At 31.7% G+C, this 21,767-nt stretch overlaps 2 protein-coding genes across 6 annotated transcripts; one reads left to right on the top strand and one right to left on the bottom strand.

The window, feature by feature from the left end:
* Positions 1-494: 494 nt before the first annotated feature.
* Positions 495-6,282, bottom strand: LOC102580080 (protein FAR1-RELATED SEQUENCE 11). 3 transcript variants are annotated; one of them, XM_006349231.2, is made up of 4 exons: positions 6,078-6,282; positions 3,946-4,956; positions 1,902-2,345; positions 495-1,380 (listed from the first exon to the last, which is right to left on the bottom strand). In XM_006349231.2, exons 1-4 carry the CDS (start codon positions 6,105-6,107, stop codon positions 769-771), a joined length of 2,097 nt encoding a protein of 698 aa, XP_006349293.1. In that variant the 5' UTR covers positions 6,108-6,282; the 3' UTR covers positions 495-768. The 3 variants fall into 3 exon arrangements, with proteins under 3 accessions (XP_006349293.1, XP_006349294.1, XP_015165018.1); XM_006349232.2 differs by having other exon boundaries at positions 3,946-4,913; XM_015309532.1 differs by having other exon boundaries at positions 3,946-4,968; positions 6,078-6,097.
* Positions 6,283-13,002: 6,720 nt separating this feature from the next.
* On the top strand, positions 13,003-21,133 carry LOC102579538 (uncharacterized). 3 transcript variants are annotated; one of them, XM_015309531.1, is made up of 17 exons: positions 13,004-13,116; positions 13,275-13,354; positions 14,860-14,973; positions 15,502-15,561; positions 17,273-17,341; positions 17,420-17,515; positions 18,127-18,210; positions 18,302-18,420; positions 18,502-18,603; positions 18,877-18,993; positions 19,351-19,419; positions 19,576-19,642; positions 20,000-20,053; positions 20,128-20,220; positions 20,334-20,396; positions 20,484-20,519; positions 20,624-21,133. In XM_015309531.1, the coding sequence occupies exons 2-17, from the start codon at positions 13,337-13,339 to the stop codon at positions 20,744-20,746; spliced, it is 1,284 nt and encodes a 427-aa protein (XP_015165017.1). In that variant the 5' UTR covers positions 13,004-13,116; positions 13,275-13,336; the 3' UTR covers positions 20,747-21,133. The 3 variants fall into 3 exon arrangements, with proteins under 3 accessions (XP_006349292.1, XP_015165017.1, XP_006349291.1); XM_006349230.2 differs by having other exon boundaries at positions 13,003-13,354; positions 18,130-18,210; XM_006349229.2 differs by having other exon boundaries at positions 13,004-13,354.
* The last annotated feature ends 634 nt before the right edge of the window (positions 21,134-21,767 follow it).

Genomic DNA, 21,767 nt, shown 5'->3' with positions numbered 1-21,767 from the left:
TCACCCAAAATTTTCACCCAAATAATATTTGCCAAGAATATTTGGAAATCTATGGCCAAACGCTAGCTTAGAATGATGATATCTCATATTATTTGTCCATTTTTTCCTTTTATACTGCCCTAATTTTCTTGAAACTAAACAATATTTATAAAATGGATTTTTTTATAATTATCTCTATCTTAATTTTGTAAATTAACATGTAATTTGGTATTAATATTTTTAGTAATGTGGAACAGAAAGAGTATTTTTATAAGTGTAAATCAAATGTTTATGGCAATTTGAAAATGGGTAAAAATCGTTCACGCCCAAACTTTGCTTTTAAAATGACTTCTACACAAAAATATTAAACTGTGTGCTTTAACTAGACGACACGACTTATATTGTTGCACAAATGAAAGTTACAACTAATAATAGCAGATTATTGAAAGAGTAATCGATCAATGAGTGCGAAATACCAGATGATTATAGAAAGAAAATAAAAAACTAGTAATACATCCTCAGAACATGAAAAATCGGATTTCTTTTCTCCCATTGTTATTGGAAGAGATTTCTTTCAATTTCAATGCAAAAACAACTACTCCATCTAAAGTAAATATCTGTATTGCCTTTTTCATGTTTTTCCCACAGATTTAGTAAAATCATAATCTGCAAATATGTCATATAAAGGGTATCAAGCCAGCTCCCAACTCTTTATACACTAGCTAGACAAGTTTCCCCACTTTTGTCCCTATTTTCTACAAGAATTCTGGATGTAATCAAAATATTTGTCTATCTCTGATTTGAGGATGACTCTCTAATACCTTGTGAACAAATTGGTTGTTCTCTTATCCTCGATAAAAGGATTGACACGTTCTCTGTTGCAATGTCAAGACGTTCCCTAGACTTTGCTGATTCTGTTACTAGAGTAGAAACCATACTCTGCAATAACTGAACCCTCTCAGTGTGATCACTTTGAGTATTCTGAAGAGCTTTTGTTGCTGGTGTACTGATTCGTCGCCACCGGTGTGGCAGATATCTTTCTGGTATTTGGAAGCAATTTCCTGTTGAAAGAACACGGAGAGCATGGCGACAAAGGATCCCAGAGAACTCAAATTGATGGCAGCTGCAGCTCACGATGCCCTCTCTTGGAACCCAGTAAACTTTCCGTCCACCCTCAAGTTTTGTATGATGTCGGACAAGGAAACCATCTTCCATCTGGAATGATGCATAATGGGCAGCCAAAACAAGTTGTTCTTGAAGCTTAGAGAATGCAAATGGTGTCAAAACTGTAGCAGCATGCGCTTCCATGGGAGCACCTGTTTTAAGGCATATATTTTGTAGATTTTGCTGCATAGTCTGCTGCTCTCCTGTTTGATCCTTGAAATCAACTGTAACAGCCACCTGATAATCAAGACTATGTAATTCAGAATGGAGATTACTTTTACTCGGTAAAAACATATGATGAAACCACCTTGAGAGGTTGCAGTATACATGCTAACTTTTCAACTATAGGACCAGCGGTAACATTTCAGTAATGACCTCATGTTTCCTATACACCTCCATCAAGTAAAGTGTGTATAAAACTAACCTAAAATAACTCAAGGGGTAGGGGGAGGGGTGGGAAGGAACAAGTGGATAGCAGTGACGGCATTCTTGACAATCGTCATGACTGACAATTTTCTTCCAGATACTTGAGAGCAAGAATTATCAGGAAGCAAGCAGTGTTTAAACATCCCGCCAATTTTAACATTATGAGTAACTTTGGCGGCGTTGTAGCAGATATCAAGCTTCACCTGAGATATGAAGTCCCTAACCTTCATCTGGCTTTGAAGTGGTCAAGAGAAATTATTTAGAACTTTAAGAACATTCTACCACTACCAGTAAAAATAAACAGGAGCACAATTAAGGTCTAGATAACATACTTGTTCCACAAAATGTGCTAGCCGGCTTTGTGCACTCAGAAACCGCTGGATAAAAGCATTGATTGACTTTGAGTGGCCTGTTGTGGTCATACCGGCAAAAAAGTGGCTCCTAAGGTATGGCAGTGCCCACAGTGATCTCAAGGCAAATAGACTGGCAATATGCCTATTTGTATGCAGTCCAAATGAGTTCACCATGTCTCTCCAACCCAACTCAAAGTCCTCCACAGATTCCAAATTATAGAGTCGGTTAAACTCAGCCTTCCACTCGTTGTAGCGCTCTCCTAAAACAGCATTAAACCATGATGGGTACTTTGCTACGACAAGCCAGATGCAAAGGGCATGCTTAGTCGTGGGCATCTCCAAGTTAATCGCCTCTTTGAGACACATGTTTTGATCAGTTAGTATTGTTTGTGGAGCCTTCCCATTCATGAACGCCAAGAACACCTTACACATTTGAAAACATACAAAGTATCAACAGAGATTCTGAAAATTGTTAATATACTCATTTGTGGACACCATTGCATATTCTCTTCTCTTTTTCTCAAATTTTCGTTTCTCCTTCAATTGGAGCAGGAGCGGATAGTAAGCTGAGAAGCTTTAAAAATATTCCTATATCCAAATGTTAGTACCACAAAAGCTAAACAGTATTAACTGCGATAAGCGATATCAATATTTATCTGATCTGCCCAAAAAAAAACACTGTTACAGCAAGCATTTACCTAATAGAAACTAGTTATTAAAACCATTAATAATTCCTGCCCTTTCAAGACACATTTCCATTAGTGCAAGCCCATATATGTTCAATTTATTTTTCAAAGAGATGTATCCGAATTTTCTTAAACACTCTCATAGTCTAATCTTTATAATACCAACAATGTTACTCTACGTTCTTAAATACTTGTCATCCTTACTAAAAATAGATGATCCACAATAGTTGTCATTTTAAAAAACCAACACATAATTAGTTATTTGTTTCCACCTTTACCCTTAGTCATAAATATGGAGAGATATTAATGTGGTGCAAAAGAAAGAAGCATTCAATAGACAGGATAAGTAAATAAGGATAATCTAGTCAAATTACCCTCTACTTATTGTTTATTTAAGGGGTGTGCAAAAAAAAACACGACAAGTATTTATGAATGAAGGGAGCATATGAGAGAATGTTGGGTCGGTAATGTCCAACATATTCACAAGATGAGTGTCGTTGAGGTGTGAATGCTAAGTTGAATGTGTACTCATACAAGATAAGAAATGGCCACATTCGACAAAAGGTACGAGTAGCACACGTCAAAGATAACTTCGTAGGTGCAAAACTATGGTGAGTAAAGGTGTTAAAGAGGGTACGAGGTAGACCTAAAATCACATGAGGAAACTGTCATGAACGACCTACAATCTCTTAGAATCCACACAAAAGATAGAGCACAAGAGAGAAAGAGATCTATATAGGCGACATTTATTAGTTCGGGTCCTACTGAGATTCATATGCCACTAGGGAATATAGAAAAATGCCTATTATCCACCAGTTTTATACCATGTGATACTGACCCTCGGGATTTCTAGGTTATCAACAAAATATAAAGAAAATCTGATACGTCATTGTTGTTATTATTATCATTATTTATGTATAATATGGGTCTAAGATGAGCTTAAATGGGGCGGCAGGTTCAATGAGGATTCATATAGTTAATCCCAACTTGCTAGGGACTGAAACGTAATTGTTGCAGTCATTGTATTTATAGAGTATGATCTTGCAGTTAGTCACTGTTACTTACCTAGAAGCATGGAAAATCTGACCAGACACATTATGAATCATGACAAAAATTTGAATCGTCAGTTAGTATAGATATCCAAATGTCATATGCATAAAATATTTCAACTATATTCTGTGTTTATTTTCAATCATTTTTTTTCTTTTTCCTTTACTGGAGAGGGTGGGGAGTTACGGTTTTTAAAGAAGGGTAGGGATATGAGTAAAAGTGAAGGCATCCAAGTAGGCAAATTGTTCAGAAATCAGCAGCATGAAATTGTATATTCCTGCTTTTACCTTCAAAGCCCAAGAGTAGGATCTCAAAGTTTCCTCTCGAAGAAGAACACAACCGAAGAAGCATGGCATACCATAGTTGTTCACTCCAACCCATATCCCAAGTGGCATGTCAAAAGCAGTCAACCGATGAGTTGTATCAAAGACCACAGCATCACCAAAAATGTCATATGACTGGATGGATGAAGCATATGACCATGCAATATTTTCCAATCTGTTGTTGGAATCTAGTGAAAAATCATACTTGAAATTGGGATCCTTTTCCTTAATGTTTCTACACATTCTCAACAAGTCTATGCTTTCATCCTCCGGATCCACCTTCTTGAATGACTGCAGCAAATTTCTGACATCCTTCTCAGTGAATGGCAAATAGCCTGGTTCCACACCCTTCTCTAGCTCCATAAGCCTCATCATTTGCTGCACTGAAATTCCTGTTTTAGCAAACATTAGAATCCGGCTCCGGTCTGCATCTGATATGCTGCGATATGCAGGAAGAAAGCGTACTTGATTTGGCTCGAGAAGTTCATGATTATGGTGGTTCATGAAACCAGTCACTCTCCATTCAGGCACTCCTAAGTCAGTTGTCTTGCTTATTCGCATATATGCTTGGCATCCACAACGGGAGGACTTTCTGTTCCTCTGAGGCTTACTATCGTTAGCAGCTTTGACAGGAGTGTTGCCTGCACGATGGCAAACAAAATAGCGTCTTGTAAGTCCTTTGCCGACACCAGCTTTCCCTTCTGTGCGGTGACGCCTGATTGAAAAGCCACAGCCTTTCGCAAATTCAGCATAGAATTCATAAGCAGCATCATGATTGGGAAATCTTTGTCCTATATATGGAACTGCATCATTAGTTGTCTCCAGAGACAGCCTTGTTTGATCGGGTGATTCCTCAGTGCTGCTTGTATCATCCAAAGATAGAGATCTCTGATCCGAGGGATCACCATAAAGCCCCATCATGTGCCCAGCCTCTTCAGACATTATAAACTTGTCAAGATACTGCTCACTACAAACCTAGAACCATGTCTAATTTTTAAGTCACGCAGATAATGTAAGAGTTCAACAAAATGGTTGTGTTTAATATATTACAATATATATGCAGAAATAAATTATGTTACTAGTAATACAGATACGTAGACCTAGTTTAACTAAATATAGATCAAAGCGGAAGCCAAAAGAAGCACTAATTGAACAACTCAGAGTTCATTTGGGAAAAGACTAACATAGCAGCTCATATCATGACACTCCTAGACATTCATACACATAAACAAAGACATACAGAATAGACCACTTTTAACAGATTATTACATTAATTTTCACATTCTATTTATTGTTTTTCACCATTAACTCCACTCAAATATCAACAAAGAAGTTAACTTTGACTCTCCGTCTAAATTCAAATAACTTAGAGGTAATGTCTATCAACCTCTAGTATTTCCAAAGGACAAAAAATTAGGATGCCTGTTCATTGATTGCACACAGATTTCCACGATGTAAATTGGTGAGTCAAAAGAACTTCCAATATATAAAGCAATTGGTAAATTTGAAATAGAAGGGTGTGGAGGTCACGGATTAGGATATAAGGATAATAGGTAGCAGCACATTGTCTTGATGTCCGTTTATATTAATAGTCATAGTATTACTCCTTTAATTTCTTATCCTTCGATTTATATTATAATTTTGATTACTTATATCTCAATTATCATATTGTTTTGTTATAGTTTGTGTTCTATTGCTGTATGTTGTTTTTTGGAACTGTTAAGGACTATTTTACCTTGCCTCTACGGCTCTAGGGCAAGGGTAAGGTGTGCATAGACTCTACCCTCCCCAAACTCTCACTTTGATGGTGAATTTGAAATAGTCGATTTAACTATCACAATCGAATTAACTTGATCCTCAAAACAAATAAACAAAAAAATTCACAACGTATAGAGAGACCTAATAAAAGCTCATAAAATCTACAATCAAAAGTGCTCAACTTTTACAAACATTTTGATAATCAACCAAGTCCGAGTGTAATAGAACTCTATAACGTTTACAAAAATCATTCGTACACATAAAAGGTTTCGTCATAGAATTCGATGTAATGCAGTTCAAGCATTGATCAAAGCAACGAAAAATTCAGCATTACTTACAAAATCAGAGAAATGAACCAAACGATTCATCTAAAACATCACTATTCAATGATTTTGTTCATCCATAAAGCGTGCTGGAGACTTTGTGGTTTTTGATTATCCGTTGGGAGTTTTGTTTGAGAGAAGAAAATGTTTAAAAGTGGAGAAAGAACCCTAATTTGCGCAGGTATGTGATGAGACCCTTTTATACCGCGGCGCACGTTTAAGGGAATTGCTTTATTTTGTTAACAGAACGGCGTCGTTGTTGATATGGTTTAAAATTTTGAGAGAAATAACCAAATAGTCCTTTTAAAAGATTTAACTGTAAATACAGTTCGGTTCGATTTGGTTTATAAAATTGATTTTTTATTTTTAACGATTTAGTTTTAGGTTTAACTAATAAAAAATGTTTATATGATTATATATACACAATGTTCATAAAACTAGAAATAGTACCAAGAATAGAAGTGCAAGGGGGGGCTAGTGTGTGTTACCTATGGTCGGAAGTAATACTAAAATTTAGAAAATAGAATTGGGTAAAATGTTAAAGCTATTATTATATAATTAGGAATAAAATAATAATTTTAATTTAATATAATCTCATTGATTTATCAATTTAATCATTAATCAAAATCACATAACCAAAAATCAAACTGATAACCCAATAAAAATGTTTACAAAATCATCAAAAACTAACTAACCTAATATCGATAAACACATAGTATTTTTTTCAATTTATTTTATCGATTAAATCGATTTTTGCGCCACTCGTAAATAACCTAAACCTGTAGTACTGATAGATGTGCATGCATAATCTTTGATTAGTGTAATAGCTAAATTTTATAACATTGCAGATACTGGAAGTATTTTTTAAATAATAGTAACTTAAATAAGGGCTACTGATGCAAATCTGATTTAGTGCTACAGTCGTTTTTTATTAAAGGCCCATTGATTGTTGATGGTTCCAAATAGAAATTGGATTCTAAAAAAAGAAAAAGAAAAAATATTGTGGATTAATATAAATTAATTAATTATATAAATGAACTTGATTTAGAATTGTATTTACTGATAAGTCCATTAAATCAAGTCATATATGACGAATTCATTGTATTTAGTCTAGGATTCATTGGATGATGTCTAGTTTTAAAATTCAAATATGTAAAATGTGATGCGTCAAATTAAATAAAAAATTGTGTGAATATGATAGATAACATAACATGAAAAGTCAAATAAAAAAGTCAGAAAAATATATCATGTGATATTTTTCGACCAATCAAATGTGAATTTGTCATTGCTTCATTTTCATTGAACGATGATTCATTTCTACCCATTTTTAATGAAATAAAAAGGAGATAATAACTCATATGGTCACTCAACTTTAAGTAGTTCACTCAGAAAGTTACTCAACTTTGAATGGTTCACATAAAAAGTCACTCATTTTTTTTTATAATACAAGAGTCACTCAACTATTGATATTTCACTCAGAAAGTCACTAAACTTTATTTTTATAACTCACAACTATTGTACTAAGTCAAAGAGAAATTAATCGTTCAATCAACTAATCAAAGCACTAGCTTATGTTCAAATTGGTATTTTACTATTTATAAAAAAAGATTAATTTAAAATAATTTTTTTATTTTGAACAAAATTTAATGAAAACATATTTAAATTGGTTTGGTGACTTTCAAAGTGTAATACTAATGGTTGAGTGACTTTTGAGGTATAAAAAAAAATTTGATTGACTCGACTTTTTGAGTAAACTATCCCAAGTTGAGTGACTTTTGAATTATAAAATAATGTTGAGTGACTTTCCATGTGAATTATTCATAGTTGCGTGACTTTTGAATTATTCAAAGTTGAGTGACATCTGAGATATCTATCTCAATAAGATTAAAATTGATACTATATAAACAAAGTTTTTTACTCGAATATAGCACTATCAGTCTATCACCTAATGTCATAGCCAATTCCTACCATGGCATAAAAAGAAATAAAATCACCATTGGCGTTATGGACCACATACGTCTCATCGCACCCCAAGGGCCAAAATAATGCGCATCTCTACCCTTGACTCTATTTTTTCTTTTCGTTTTTTATTATTCGATCCTTAATATTTATATCGATATTGGCTAAATCTAAATTTACATATTGCATGATTCATTTTTAAGGAGTGCATCGTGGAATAAACTTTTGATATTTAAATCTAAAATTAGGTGTTTGACAAACCAGTCAAATTGCTTTTAAATGGAAGCAGAAGCACTTATGCGGTTGGTAAAAAGCTAAAAATTTATGCTTCTTAAAAAAAAAACAGAAGCAGAATAAAATGTTATTTCCATATATATATATATATATATATCTTATTAATTAATTAACATATTTCATATGTTTGGTTATGTTCCATTCAATAATTTTATTTTTTATTTTTAATAAATTTATGTTTATGTATTATTATTTTATTTATTATTTTACGTATTATTTTGAATAATGTAACAACAATATTTTTGTAAGAAAAAAAATAACAATTAAAAATTTCAAACCTTCAAAAAAATGTACAATATTGATTGAAAATTTGAATATGAACATTTTAACTTAATAATTTTTATTTTTTTTGTAATAGATGTTTAAATCAATTTTTCTCTATAAAATAATCTTAATATTAAAAGTACATTAATACTTGTTCCTAATAGTAATTCAACTCTCAAAATCATTTTTTTGAAAAGATTAGTCAAACACAATTTGCTTATAAAAAACACTTTTCAAATGAATTAGCCAAACACAAGTTGTTGTTTTTCAAAAGCACTTTTCTGAAAAGCTATTTTAAAAAAAAACAAACTTATAAAATAAGTAATTTTTAGCAGTAATGTCAAACAGACTCTAAATCAATAATATTTATTTTTATGAATAAAAAACTTATGAAGGAAATATATATTTTGATTTTCATAATCTGAAATGACTGACAGGTAAGTTATAAAACTACAAGCAAAAAATCCAGCATAAACCGTAAAATAAATAGTTCAAAACTTTGACAGCCAAAAAGATGTTTTGATTTTTTCTTTTGATGAATATTTTCATCAATGGACTCCGTAGGCGGAGTAAAAAACTAAAATTCTAACCTTTAAGTTTTTGGATTCTAAACTAAATAATTCATGTATATAATAACTAAAAAAAATTACAAGATTTGAACTAAAGCTATTAAGTTCAGTCAAACTTACATATGATATACCAATATGAATTGTAATTCTTCCATTTTTAATTAAATATCTTAAATTTGAGCTTTTGGAATTTTAAAAAATAAATTATATAATATACAAATTTAAAATTAATCAAATTTTAGTATAAATATAAAAAAAATTGTGGTATTTTTAGTAGACTCACACGAGGTAATCGTGTTCTATCACTTCTATGTCAACTTGTCACATGGAATCTAGTCATTTTTTTATAAAATAAAATAATTTGTTTTCTATTCCCTTGGCTCCACTCCTCAACCATTCAAAAGTCACTCATTTTTGTCACCATCAACGTTTGAAATTGTCTTAACCTGTCGGTTATAATTTTTTCTTTTTAATTGATTGTATTATTAGGTGATGGATAAACTACCTTTTAATTATTCATTTACAAAATTAGACGCACCAACTAACAAATCTACGTAGTTTTACTTAATTTAAGCTTGTTGCCGTATAAATAATTGATATAACTAGTTCAGGGTGCGCGCTTTAGTGTGATCAAAGCGTGTACCTTATTCGATGACAAGCACTACAGAAAAAAAAAGTTGGACTTACATACTGATTCATTGTTAATTAAATTGCTTATAGTATGATCAAAGCATGTACCTTATTTGATGACAAGCACTACAGGGGAAAAAAGTTGGACTTACATACTGATTCATTGTTAATTAAATTGCTTGTAATTAATTTTTTAACTATTTATTTTATTGAAAAGGTAATTATTAATTTATGGAGCGTGTGAGAAATTAAACTCAAATATCTCATTTTAAATCTACAAGAAGCCAAATATATGTATAGTAATATAAGGACACCACTTGCATAAAATCACAGATATACTAATAACGTATTTTTTTTAATTATATAAATAACAAAAGAGAATTTATTGTTTCTTGCTTCAACATGGCAATAAAAAAAATTAAAATAAAAAAAATAGATTTTTTTTTATATATACAATAAGGAGAAGAGGCTTCACAGGTTACTTACAATTATTCTCATCACAGTGTTTTCGCCAGTGGAATCTTTTGGTACAATAATTTTATTCAAATCTTGGTCATTGTTAAATGGATATATAGTTAACCATGCATTAAGGTAATATTGACAAATTTTAGACTAAGCTGTTGTACCCTTTGTTTGTAGTATTTTTATTTATTTTTATATAGGCAGAATTATAATTGGTTTAGAAGAATTAAATATTATGATTTCTTACCTAGATCAAATGATGATTAAAGTTAATTTTAAAGTTCGAAATATTATGATAATAATTATTTGAAAAAAAAAAGAGTAGTTTTATCTGTTATAATTTATTTTAATGAGTAATAAAAAATCTAATCAATATTTATAAGGACCTACTTTTTAGATCTAAATGTAAAATCAAATTTTAACTCATTGGGTATCTATTTGTATAAGCTCCGTGTTTTAAAGAGAATTATGTATGTCAAATCTAATGATCGTAAACACCAAAATTATTTTAAAAGTGTAATTTACTTTTACAATTAAAAAAATATATTCCATCAATTCAATTTTATTTGTTTAGTTTGAATTTTACATGTTTGTTTATGAATAATGATTGATATGAATATTTTATCAAAATATCTATATTAATTGATATTTAATTTAAATCTTAAAAATAAAAATAAAATATAAAACAAATATTTTTTATACACTTAAAATGAAAATATACTTTTAGTATGTAGTAGTAAATAAATTAAGAGCTACACAAAAAATGGGAATGATAATGCCTTGTCAATGGAAGACAACTCATGATTATATTCATGTCACAAGCACATTTATATTCTTTAATTTGAATTTAGTATATTTGACCCTTGCTTGAATTTTTGTTAACAAATCCATTTTTCACATGGGAAAAAAGCTAAGATAATTTAATATGACATCCCCTTGGCAAAAAATAAAATAAAATGAAATGAAATCCAATCATTAATGAGGAAACTTGATAGGATTTTCAACAAATTTGGGTCAACTACCATGTTAGATTCCACCTTTCCAGTTTTCACCACATGAAATATTTTTTTTTAAACTTTAATTCACTAACTATAATTCCAATTTCAAAATATTTGTCATAATTTACTTTTAAGAATAAAATTACATGAATATTAGCTATTATTTGATATATATATTTTTATAACACTGATATAAAAACTACAATTTTAAATATTTTTATATAATTTTCAAATATTTAAATATTAATTATATTATTAAATTATTCTAAATCAATCTTATTTAGATTAAAAATTAATCAAATTAACTTTCTAAAAATAAAAGGTAGCAAGTTATTAACAATTAATTACCTGAATCAAATTGGAAGAATATTGGAAAATTAAAGTAAGTGGACATTAAACACTAACAAAATTAACAATTACAACAAATTGCCACCTTTTTTCAAATTAAAAAAAATCAACTTTCTTTAAAAGAAAAAAATAATTATGTCACTTTATTCCACACCTGTTTTCAATTAAGTCACGTTAGCTCCGCTGTTCCTTTCTTGGAATTATTATTGACTAATATTTAATCATTTTATTATTCTTCAATCAAAATCAACAAATTTTTTATTAAGATGTTGGCGTGTTGCTCCTTACTTAGAATTAGAATCAATATTTACTAAATCAATAATATCCAATTAATATAATAGTTATTCCTTGTAAGAATGTCAAACAAAATACTAATAATTCCAGAAACATCAAACAACAATAATTGTACCACGAAAATACCACTAACATTAAAAAATAAAAAATGTCATGATATACATCTTAATTTTATCATAAAAATGTTTCACACATATTCATATTGGTATAAAATTGATTTATATATACTGCTTACCGTCGTAAAAATGACTTATGCATATTTCTACCATCGGCAATGTGATAAATTTTTTTAAAAAAATAATGTATTTAGTTTTTTCACAATTTTTTTTGACTTCTTTGATTATTATTTATTATTTGAGTTTCTTTTCTCTCTCTTTAAAATAAGAGAAATAAAAAGAAGTGAAATGAAAAAAGAGAAAAAAAAATTAAAACATTTTTTTGCGGATATATTATAATTTATTGTTTATATCTGTAATTTTTTTGGGGCATCTATAATAAAGTCTGCAATAAATAGGTGAACAAAAATTTGACTATGAAAATAAAAAAAATCAAATTAGCTGTTGAATTAAAAAGTAAAAAGTGTGAGAATAATCAAATATGCTCCTACATTTTAATTAAAAAAATTAATTTAAAATTTAAAGGAAAAAGTTATACATGAGTTATTTATGTATGAGCCACTTTTATTATAGAGTTAAAGGGGGTATATATCATACTACCTTTTTTCCATTAAAAAAAAAAAAAACTCTAATACTATCCTTTTCCTTTTTACAGATTTCATTAATTTTATTCAATTTTCATTAATTATTTTTTCCAAAGTAAACTGGAGCATCACTGTCCCACGATCGCCAGTGGGGTCCATTAACCACGTGGCAATAACATAAAAGCGAGTAGAGATGTTTTTACTACTCGCGAGAAGACAGATTGTATCACGTCCAAGCACGACAACACAATCCACCGTCTCAACTTTTTCAACAATCATCATTTATTTATTTATTCCTCTGTAGAAAAAAAAAATCCCAAATTTTTAATTTTTATAATATTTCTTATTGTACAATTTGTTTTTTTTCTCTAATATAAATAAAGTAGTATCTGTCTTCTTGCTTCATTAAAACAACTTTCTTCTATCTATCTTTATTTATACACCTATAATATAATATACATACAGGAACTGTATGTAGAGGTCTGGTTTCTTGAAAGATTTGAAGAGGGAGCGACATCGTTTGAGCGGTTTTGAAAGTGATTGAATATTCAAAACATCCTTTTTAGTTCATTCTTTCTTTAGAATTTGGTTTTTCTGTTTTTGATCCGTTGCTTTACCTATAAGGACTATTCGACTTTCTTTCTTTGAAAAAGTTTATCTTTTTGTCTTTCTTTTTTTCTTACCCTTTTGTCAGCAAATCTTGATAACAAAGACCCTTGTTGTGGATTGGATTTTTGGAGCTTTATTCATGCAAAGATGAAGTCTTGGAACATTGTAAGTAACCCCTTTTCTTTTTTGTTGGAGTTGTTTTGGATTAGGGGGTGGTGGTGGTGGTGGGGACTAATCAAGATTGTTACAGTTTCAAGAATTCAAACTTATCTTTTCTTTTTTTCCCTCTTTTGAGGTTGTTTCTGTCTTTTAAGTATAAGTGCTGACTTGGGTTTTGTTTTGTTGGTTTCTTGTGTTTGAGGTTGACAAGGTTAAATGCTGTTTTTTGGGTTGGTGAAAAGGAAAAAATATAGATGTGATTTTAATTTTTATAAAAGAGAAGGTTTTCTTGTATTTGTTCTGTTTCTTTTAAGTTGAAGGGAATTTGAAGGGGGGAAGAAGTACTGCTATTAAATTGGGAAACTTAGAACTGTCTCTAATTAATATAGGCTTACATGGTTAATGCTGGTTCTGAGGTTAGTAAAAAGAATACAATAATTGTGGATTTTTGAAGAAGAATTGATTTTTTTTGTTTCTTTAAGAAAAAAAGGGGTATTGAAGGGAAAAGAGAATCATTGAATTGGGGGCAATGTAGAATACTGTAGTATATTGGTACGATAGGAAGGGTCAATGGTGTCGCTTTCAATTGAATGTTATGATAATTCAATGGCTATCCGAACTTCTATCTTCTCTAAGTATTTGAGGCTGGAGGAGTAGGGAGGTTTTAATTGTTATATTCCTACATCTATTTCCCTTAGTTTTTTGTAGTTCCCTTTCACAATTGATCATGGAAGAAGCAAAATTGAATTTGTGCATCTGGAAAGTTGGTTTGTTTCCTAGTGGATCACATTAGGTTTTAAGAGTTAAATTCTTTAAATTTGGTTCCCGGACCTAATTAAATTATATAATGGATAATGACATTACGATTATGAAACACCTCTAACTTGAGCTTTGTTATGTGATTACTTCATAAAGTACTTGCAATAACCAAACACATATTCTAGAAAGACAAAGATCAATTTGCTTGAGCAATTTCTGTCTCTCTCAAGGCCTAAACTCTTGAAGCTCCAGTTTGTGTGCAGCAAATTTGTTAGCGATTTAATGTACACTTTATAAGCCTTGTTAGTAAAACCTCTATGGCTTTATACTAATCTGGAGTTAACTTAACACGGGATACTTCACCAAGTCTTCCTGGAAACTCATTTTTTACCACTTCGAACAAAAAGAAATATGAGTAAATGATTCATCAAGATACTCTGTCTACTGTCTATCCCGGTTCTAATTTTGTGTGACTACCAATATGAGAGTATATAATATCTCTGTTTAAATTTCTCTTTTTCTATTTTGTGAAAGGTAAAACTAAAATTTGTCTGTTTAAAGTTAATAGTAAAAAGTGAGGAGCATATAACTATCTTTAATACAATAGTACTGGAGAGTTTTCAGTTAAAAAAAGTGGATATGTAGTTTGGATGGGGAAAATACTAATTATTGTATTTCATTGCTAAACATTTGAGACTATGAAATTTGTTCTTCTATTTAACGAGGTTTCTTGTGCTTGTGCTATTTTTCAGGTTTCTGTGCCTGATGCTAAAAGCAGATCATGTATCTGCAGCCTCTTCTTGACTCTTGCTTTAATTTGTGCGGTCTACTTTACCGGAAGTGCTTTGATGGCTAAGGATTTCAGGGTATAATATAGCTATTACATTCAATTGCAGTGGGCCCATTTTGGTTGTGTAGAACTGATACTGGATCACTTACTTGGAATTTTTTTCTTTATCTACTTGAATGATTTGATTGATTGAAGTGCTAAAGTTTTTATCACTTGCACTCACCCCGTAAAAGCAAGTGAGCTGGCATTAAAGGTGTCATTTGCTTCAGGATGGATGGACTATTATAAAATTTTCTCTTCAGATGCATTTTGGAATTTTCATAGAAGAAATAACCTAAATAGCATGCCCACTCAACTGCTTATCAGATGTATAATATATGTATCTAACCATATTTAACCATTGTATAATCTATGTATACTGGCTAGAAAAAGTAAACAATGAATCCGTTTGGCTATTTGTGTAAAAATCCCTAGTAAGGGACATTTAGGTTAACATTAGTGGACTAAGCAACTATGTTGTTCCTTCTATAACCAAAACTATTTTGCGTAATCTCTCAGATTTTCTTTTAATATAAGCTTTAACTACTAATTTGAATATTTGCAGGCTTTTTCAGGTTTTACAATGAACAGTACAAAGCAGAATGGACAATGCGGAAAATGCAAGGTTTGTCTCTTCAGAAGACAGCTTTTAGCAGTTGTGTTGTTAGATTTTCTGAAGTTGTTAAGAAGCTGCCTAGTTTCTAGTTATACTTGCCTAATATACATCAATTCACAAAATACCGAAGTGTCAGTTATTGAGTCCTTTCTTATTTACACCCGACCTTTAGCTTGAATCTCACTTAACCTTGGCTACTAATAAAAAAGAAAAGAGAAAAAAAAGGAACCTTAGCTTAATTTACTGCACCTAAAGGAAAGAAGATTTTCCAAATCCTTGTTCTCAGTATGAGTTTTACTTTTCCAAGGTTCATTTCACTAAATCACCACAAAACAGTGTAGGTATTCTTGTCAGTCAAGCTGATGCAACAATCTGTATAAAACCATATTCATTCATACACTGAAAGTCTAGATGAAATAAAACATTTCTTCAAGTTTGTCGAGCTCTTCTAGTTTACTTGAAATATCTTCTATTCCTTTCATCCCAAATTGTCTATGAGGGTGTATGGGCTTACTTTCGGTACTCTTTCCTCTCAGTTCCCAATTTCCTTAATCTCAAACTTGCCTAGTCTTTTCCCTCTCAAATTTGTTACTTTTCTTCTCCTTTTTAAAATTCTATTTTTTTATCTAAAGACTAGAAATCTACAATTAGAAACTGAGAAACTCTGATAGTGAAAAGTGAAGTTGACTGTGTTTCCCCTTCGTGTCCTCCCTTCCATTCAGCTTTTATGTGTTCTACAACTTCATATTTTGCTTCTTTTATGTTACCATAGGGGCTATCTGTTTGATTGTAGGGGTTTGTTATTACGTGCTCTAAACTTTGTAAAGTTCTTATAGTGGTTTGGTACTCCTATGGATTTCAAGAGAGGGTGTTGTGAAAGTCCTCTCTTTGCTCTCCTTGAGTTCCTTTGCCTATGCTTTCTACCAAAGCAAAAACTCGACGAATAAATGTACAATGTGTTTTACTATGTTCCTTTAATAATACTCCCTCCGTTTCACAAAGAGTGACCTGGTTTGACTTGGCACGAAGTTTTAGAAAATAAAGAAGACTTTTAAATCTTGTGGTCCTAAATTAAAGTTATGTCAAATGTACCAAAATGCCCTTTAACTTGTGGCTTCAAACATGCCACGTGGAAAGCTGAAATTAAAATAATACCAAAAAAGGAAAGAGGTCATTCTTTTTGAAACAGACTAAAAGGAAAGGAGGTCATTCTTTTTGAAACGGAGGGAGTATATTATAAGAAAGCTAAGCGGCACAACTTAGTTTGAGATTTCTGTTTATGCATCGTATTTCGTAGCTTTCTTTAGGACTTCACCTTTGCGATGGAAGGTTCCAAGTTGACTTCTGTAATGATCCTTGGAACAAGCACATATTTGAATTCTGTATCAGGACATTAGATTCATTGCCCAGACAATTATTTCAAGTCAATTCTCTGGTGGAGAGATTTTCTCTGTGCTGTCAACACATGTACCCTCCCTTCGTACTGCAAACTTGGCGTAAAATATACTCATATGCATTAAGGAAAATAGTTCAGTTGAGTGAGACCAGTGAACTAATTAATGAGATAAAAAGAATATTTTGGTCGAGACAAGTTTAACTGATGTATCTGGAACACAAGTAATTTGGTTGAGACTAGTTTAATTTCAATTATATTGGGATATCTAGTTCTACAGTCACAGAATTCACCATGAATTAACCTCAAAACATCAATTTTTTTTAGGTACCACCTCCAAGAGAAGAAAAACAAGAGAGTCATGTGACAGAGAATGTGCAAAATAATAAATGCCAGGTTTGAGAACCAGAGCTATTATTTATTTTGATTTTTTATCTTTGGCTTCTCTGGAGGTTCTCATTTTATTCCTCACAGAAAAAGTGCAGGCCATTAGGGAGTGAGGCACTCCCAGAAGGAATTATTTCTAAAACATCAAACCTGGAAATGCGACCATTGTGGGGTGATGTTGAGGTAACTAGTTATTTTGGTTGAAAATTATTCATGAGTTTTTTTATTTCACTTTTGAGTATCTTCAATCTGTGGTTCCTTGCATGGGAATGATTATGGTTGCATGGATCATCCATGTATAGTCCACCCCCTTACGTGCTTTTTTGATACTTTTCATCAGTTGATCTGTTGTTGTGTTTAGAAAGCTTTAGGTCCTTCATTTTTCTTCAAAATTTCATGGGAAAGATTTAGGTCTTGACTGTGATGTCAAAGGAGATTATGTAGGTCAGGTACAATTATCCTTAGGTGGTAAAGCGAACAGCCAGAAGGAATATTTTTGTCAATGTGATGTCACTCACATCACACAAATTTTTAATCATATACCAATAGGTGTGCTCAGTGTGTGTAAGGTATGCAGAAAATCGAGCTATATCCAGTGTATAAGGACTGCTTGAGTTTCAGTCTGAACCGAATCTCAAGAAATATGGCAGTGATTCAGGACCTTTAAATTGTCATGAACTTTTACTATATCAAATTTCTTTGTCCATGAGACAAATTATTTCACTTGTTCAACTCTTTTATGATATTTTCCAATGTTTCTTTGGTTTCTTATGATGCAATACTTTTGTATTCAGAAGAAGTCTCCACATTCAGTTAACTTATTGGGAATTGCAGTTGGAATAAAGCAAAAAGAGATGGTGAACAAAATTGTTAAAAAGGTTATGTTTCTTCATCTTCCGCTTCCTGTTTAGCTTGTAAATGTCATTTTAGTTTTCTGTTTTTTTAAATTGCTTTTGTAACTTGTTGCAGTTTCTTGAACATGACTTTGTTGTGATGCTTTTCCACTATGACGGTGTGGTGGATGAGTGGAATGATCTTGAGTGGAGTAATCGTGCCATACATGTATCTGCTATGAACCAAACAAAATGGTAAAGTCAGTTCTAATCAAATTTGTTACTGATTGCTAGTCGCCTGCATCTTTTTTTACTCATCTAACTCTCCAAAAATAGGTGGTTCGCGAAAAGGTTTCTGCACCCGGATATAGTTTCTGAATACGACTATATTTTCTTGTGGGATGAGGACCTTGGAGTCGAAAACTTTCATCCGGAAAAGTAAGTCTGTCTTACAGCACGGTCTTTAGTATCATTGTGAACATTTATCACTTGAAATGCTGATTTCAGAGTAGAGCAACTGTTGGATGCTTACGTGTACACCCGTTTAATTACTGCATATGTTTTTATGCTAAAAAAGTTGACATCAACTGAGGATTGAGCAGATTCAACGAAAATCTTGGTGTGATGTAGCGTTACATGCAAAAAATAACCAGCAAGGATTAGGCTAGTTGGTACTAAGATAACGTTCTCACTGCATAAGTCTTTTTTCAGGTATATATCTATTGTTAGAGAAGAAGGGCTGGAGATATCACAGCCAGGACTTGATGCTAGTAAATCGGAAGTACATCATCATATTACTGTGCGCAGAGGGAGATCCAAGGTGCACAGGTTAGACTCATATTTTTTACGGTCCTGCAAGTTAATCTTATAAAAGATGAAGAACTACTGCGAAGCAGAAGCGTCCTTATGCTTATGAAACAAACTCAAGGACCAAAAGTATTTAATCACCCTTTGAGTTTGAGATACGAATACTGAAATTTGAACTTCATTTCCAGCTAAAACATAAAAAAATTGTCGTAATTCCTTCATAGCTGGCAATAATGTGATTTCCTGCAACCGCTAGGGTCATCTCTATGCTCTAGCATTTTGGAAAAAATAAAAATCATGATATTATTTGTGTGTTTACTTTTGCATGTTCGCTGTCTTGTTCCAAAAGCTGACTGGTAATTTTTTTTGATTTGATAGGAGGTTCTACAGATTAAATAGAGGTGGCCGAACATGTGATAATAACAGCACAGAACCTCCTTGTGTGGGGTAAAGAACTACAACCTTTTTTTTCTTTTTAATGTAATATTATCTGATAACATCTATTTGCTCTGTGACCCTCTTTTTCTTTATGGCTCAAATGATTTAGTAGTGTCAGTAATCAAAACAACCTTGATTTTTCATTTTTATTAAATCGGTATGCAGGTGGGTAGAAATGATGGCTCCGGTATTCTCAAAAGCCGCTTGGCGTTGTGCTTGGTATATGGTCCAGGTATGGGAACTTTAATTAATTTTAATCGCTAACAAGTAATCAACCAACTTGTGTGTGGCAGTAAATACAATTTCTCAAAATGTTTTGTTAGTTAACTCAATCGAAACCACAAACAACTGTTTTGCTTTTTAGTAGTTGTGTCTCCTCCATGATACTTGATAGTATATGCAGTTACATAAATGTGCACTAATGATCTATTGTCCTTATGATTTTATACCAAAATGTCTATAGCATATCACCTTTCCTTTTCGAACGTCACAAAGACCCCTGCAAGTGATGATATAGTAGTAATGTTTAACTTGTAAATTTGCAACTCTTCTTTTTGCTCGTTTTTAACTAGTTGTTCTTTTGCTACAGAACGACCTGATCCATGCATGGGGATTGGATATGAAGCTTGGTTATTGTGCGCAGGCAAATCTAAACAACTTTCTTCCTACTTCCCATCTCTTCTTGACATGATTATAACACGTGTTATTAGTTCTCAGGGCGATCGTACCAAGAAAGTTGGCGTGGTTGATGCAGAGTACATAACTCATTTGGCTGTCCCTTCTCTGGGTGGTAATTCAGATGTAGAAACGGCAAGTAGTTCTTCCCTTGATCAATCATTGATCATCGATCCTCTTTTTGCAATTTTGATCTACTTTTATTACTTGGGAGCAAATGGATTAAGTGTTTGGCTTGTCTTGTGTAGGTGATCAAAGAATTAGATAATAATTCACTGCAAGGGAAGAACTTGTCTGATTCTGATACATTGGTATGATCTGCTAATCTTACATGCTTAAATTACATAAATTCTTCGTTTTATATTTCATCTAAAGTGAATCTCCTTTCGGAATTGCAGGCTGCTCCAGTTGAGAAATTTGACAATCGGTCTCTGGTAAGTTCACTATTTATTGTATCTGGTTTACTACGAAAAGTTACCTGTTGTTATACACTGTCAGTGTGCAAAACTTGAACTCTATATTGAATGACATTCTGCAGGTTAGGAGACAATCGTATATCGAAATGAAGGTTTTTCGAGAGAGATGGCGTAAAGCCATCAAGCAAGATCAATGTTGGGTTGATCCATTTCAAAGTCAAGAAAAAAGAAAAACAGGCACATAATGAAATTTCTCATAAGTTATATACATTCAGTTGTTTGTATATACATTGTATACAAAGAGCAGCTAAGAGTAAATAGCCATACAAGACTGATATCTATATGCATCAAGAGCCACAGTTACTCAGAAGAGAGAGGGGTGGTGTGTGGATGTGGAAAATTCAGTCATCTTTCTTTTTTTCCCTTTGGGAATCATTTTTATAGATAAATTTTGTGGTATTTGTAAATACCATTTTTTTTCTTCTTTTCCTTTTTTTTTTGGGGGTCTAAGAATAATGCCAAGGGTGCTGTATAGTTATGTTTATTTATGGCATTCAATTTGGTGATTTGTTTCAGGTCAACAATAAGATTTATTGCTCATAATTACTGCCTCTTGGCACACTTGCATTGTATCTTGCTATTTTGCCGTCAGATTATTCTTGCAATCCTCTTTGAAAACAGTGAGGATTTATCGAAAACAATCTCTTTAACCCAAAGGTAGAAAGGTTTGCGTTCATCTTGCTCTTTTCAAAATCTACTTGTGAAAGTAAACTGAATATGTTGTTTTTTAACCAATGGAATAAACTCTCAAGTAATCAGTAAGTAAGCAATTTTTTGAAATATAAGTAGGTTATATCTTTCTTTCTTTTTTTAGAATAATTGGTTATATTAGAGATCAGACTAAATTTGAATCGTGCACTGTAGCGCCCATTTAAGGTGACACTTTTAACAAAATTTTCTACTAAATTCCGAAACTTCTAACTAGGATGACTCAATCTCCCCTTTGTACCACAAGCCCACAACCCATGTTGGTCATTTTCAGGAATTTAATTAACTACAACCTTCTTCAACAATCAAAACAAGTGTTTCTAATGGAGTAATTTTTAAAAATTCGTAAATTTTCCATATGTTCCTTTTTTAGAGTTAAATAATAAGAACTTTGACTAATATTTTAAGGTGTTTTTTTCTTCTTCTTTTTGATATATAAAAAATTACAATTTATATTACTTTTTGTATAGTTATTGAATATTAATTAAGATATCGAAT

Source organism: Solanum tuberosum, unplaced genomic scaffold, assembly GCF_000226075.1.
Source record: "Solanum tuberosum cultivar DM 1-3 516 R44 unplaced genomic scaffold, SolTub_3.0 scf00105, whole genome shotgun sequence".
NCBI lineage: Eukaryota > Viridiplantae > Streptophyta > Magnoliopsida > Solanales > Solanaceae > Solanum > Solanum tuberosum.
The sequence above is the reverse complement of the archived record's forward strand: the minus strand, read 5'-3'. Positions and strand labels throughout refer to the sequence as shown.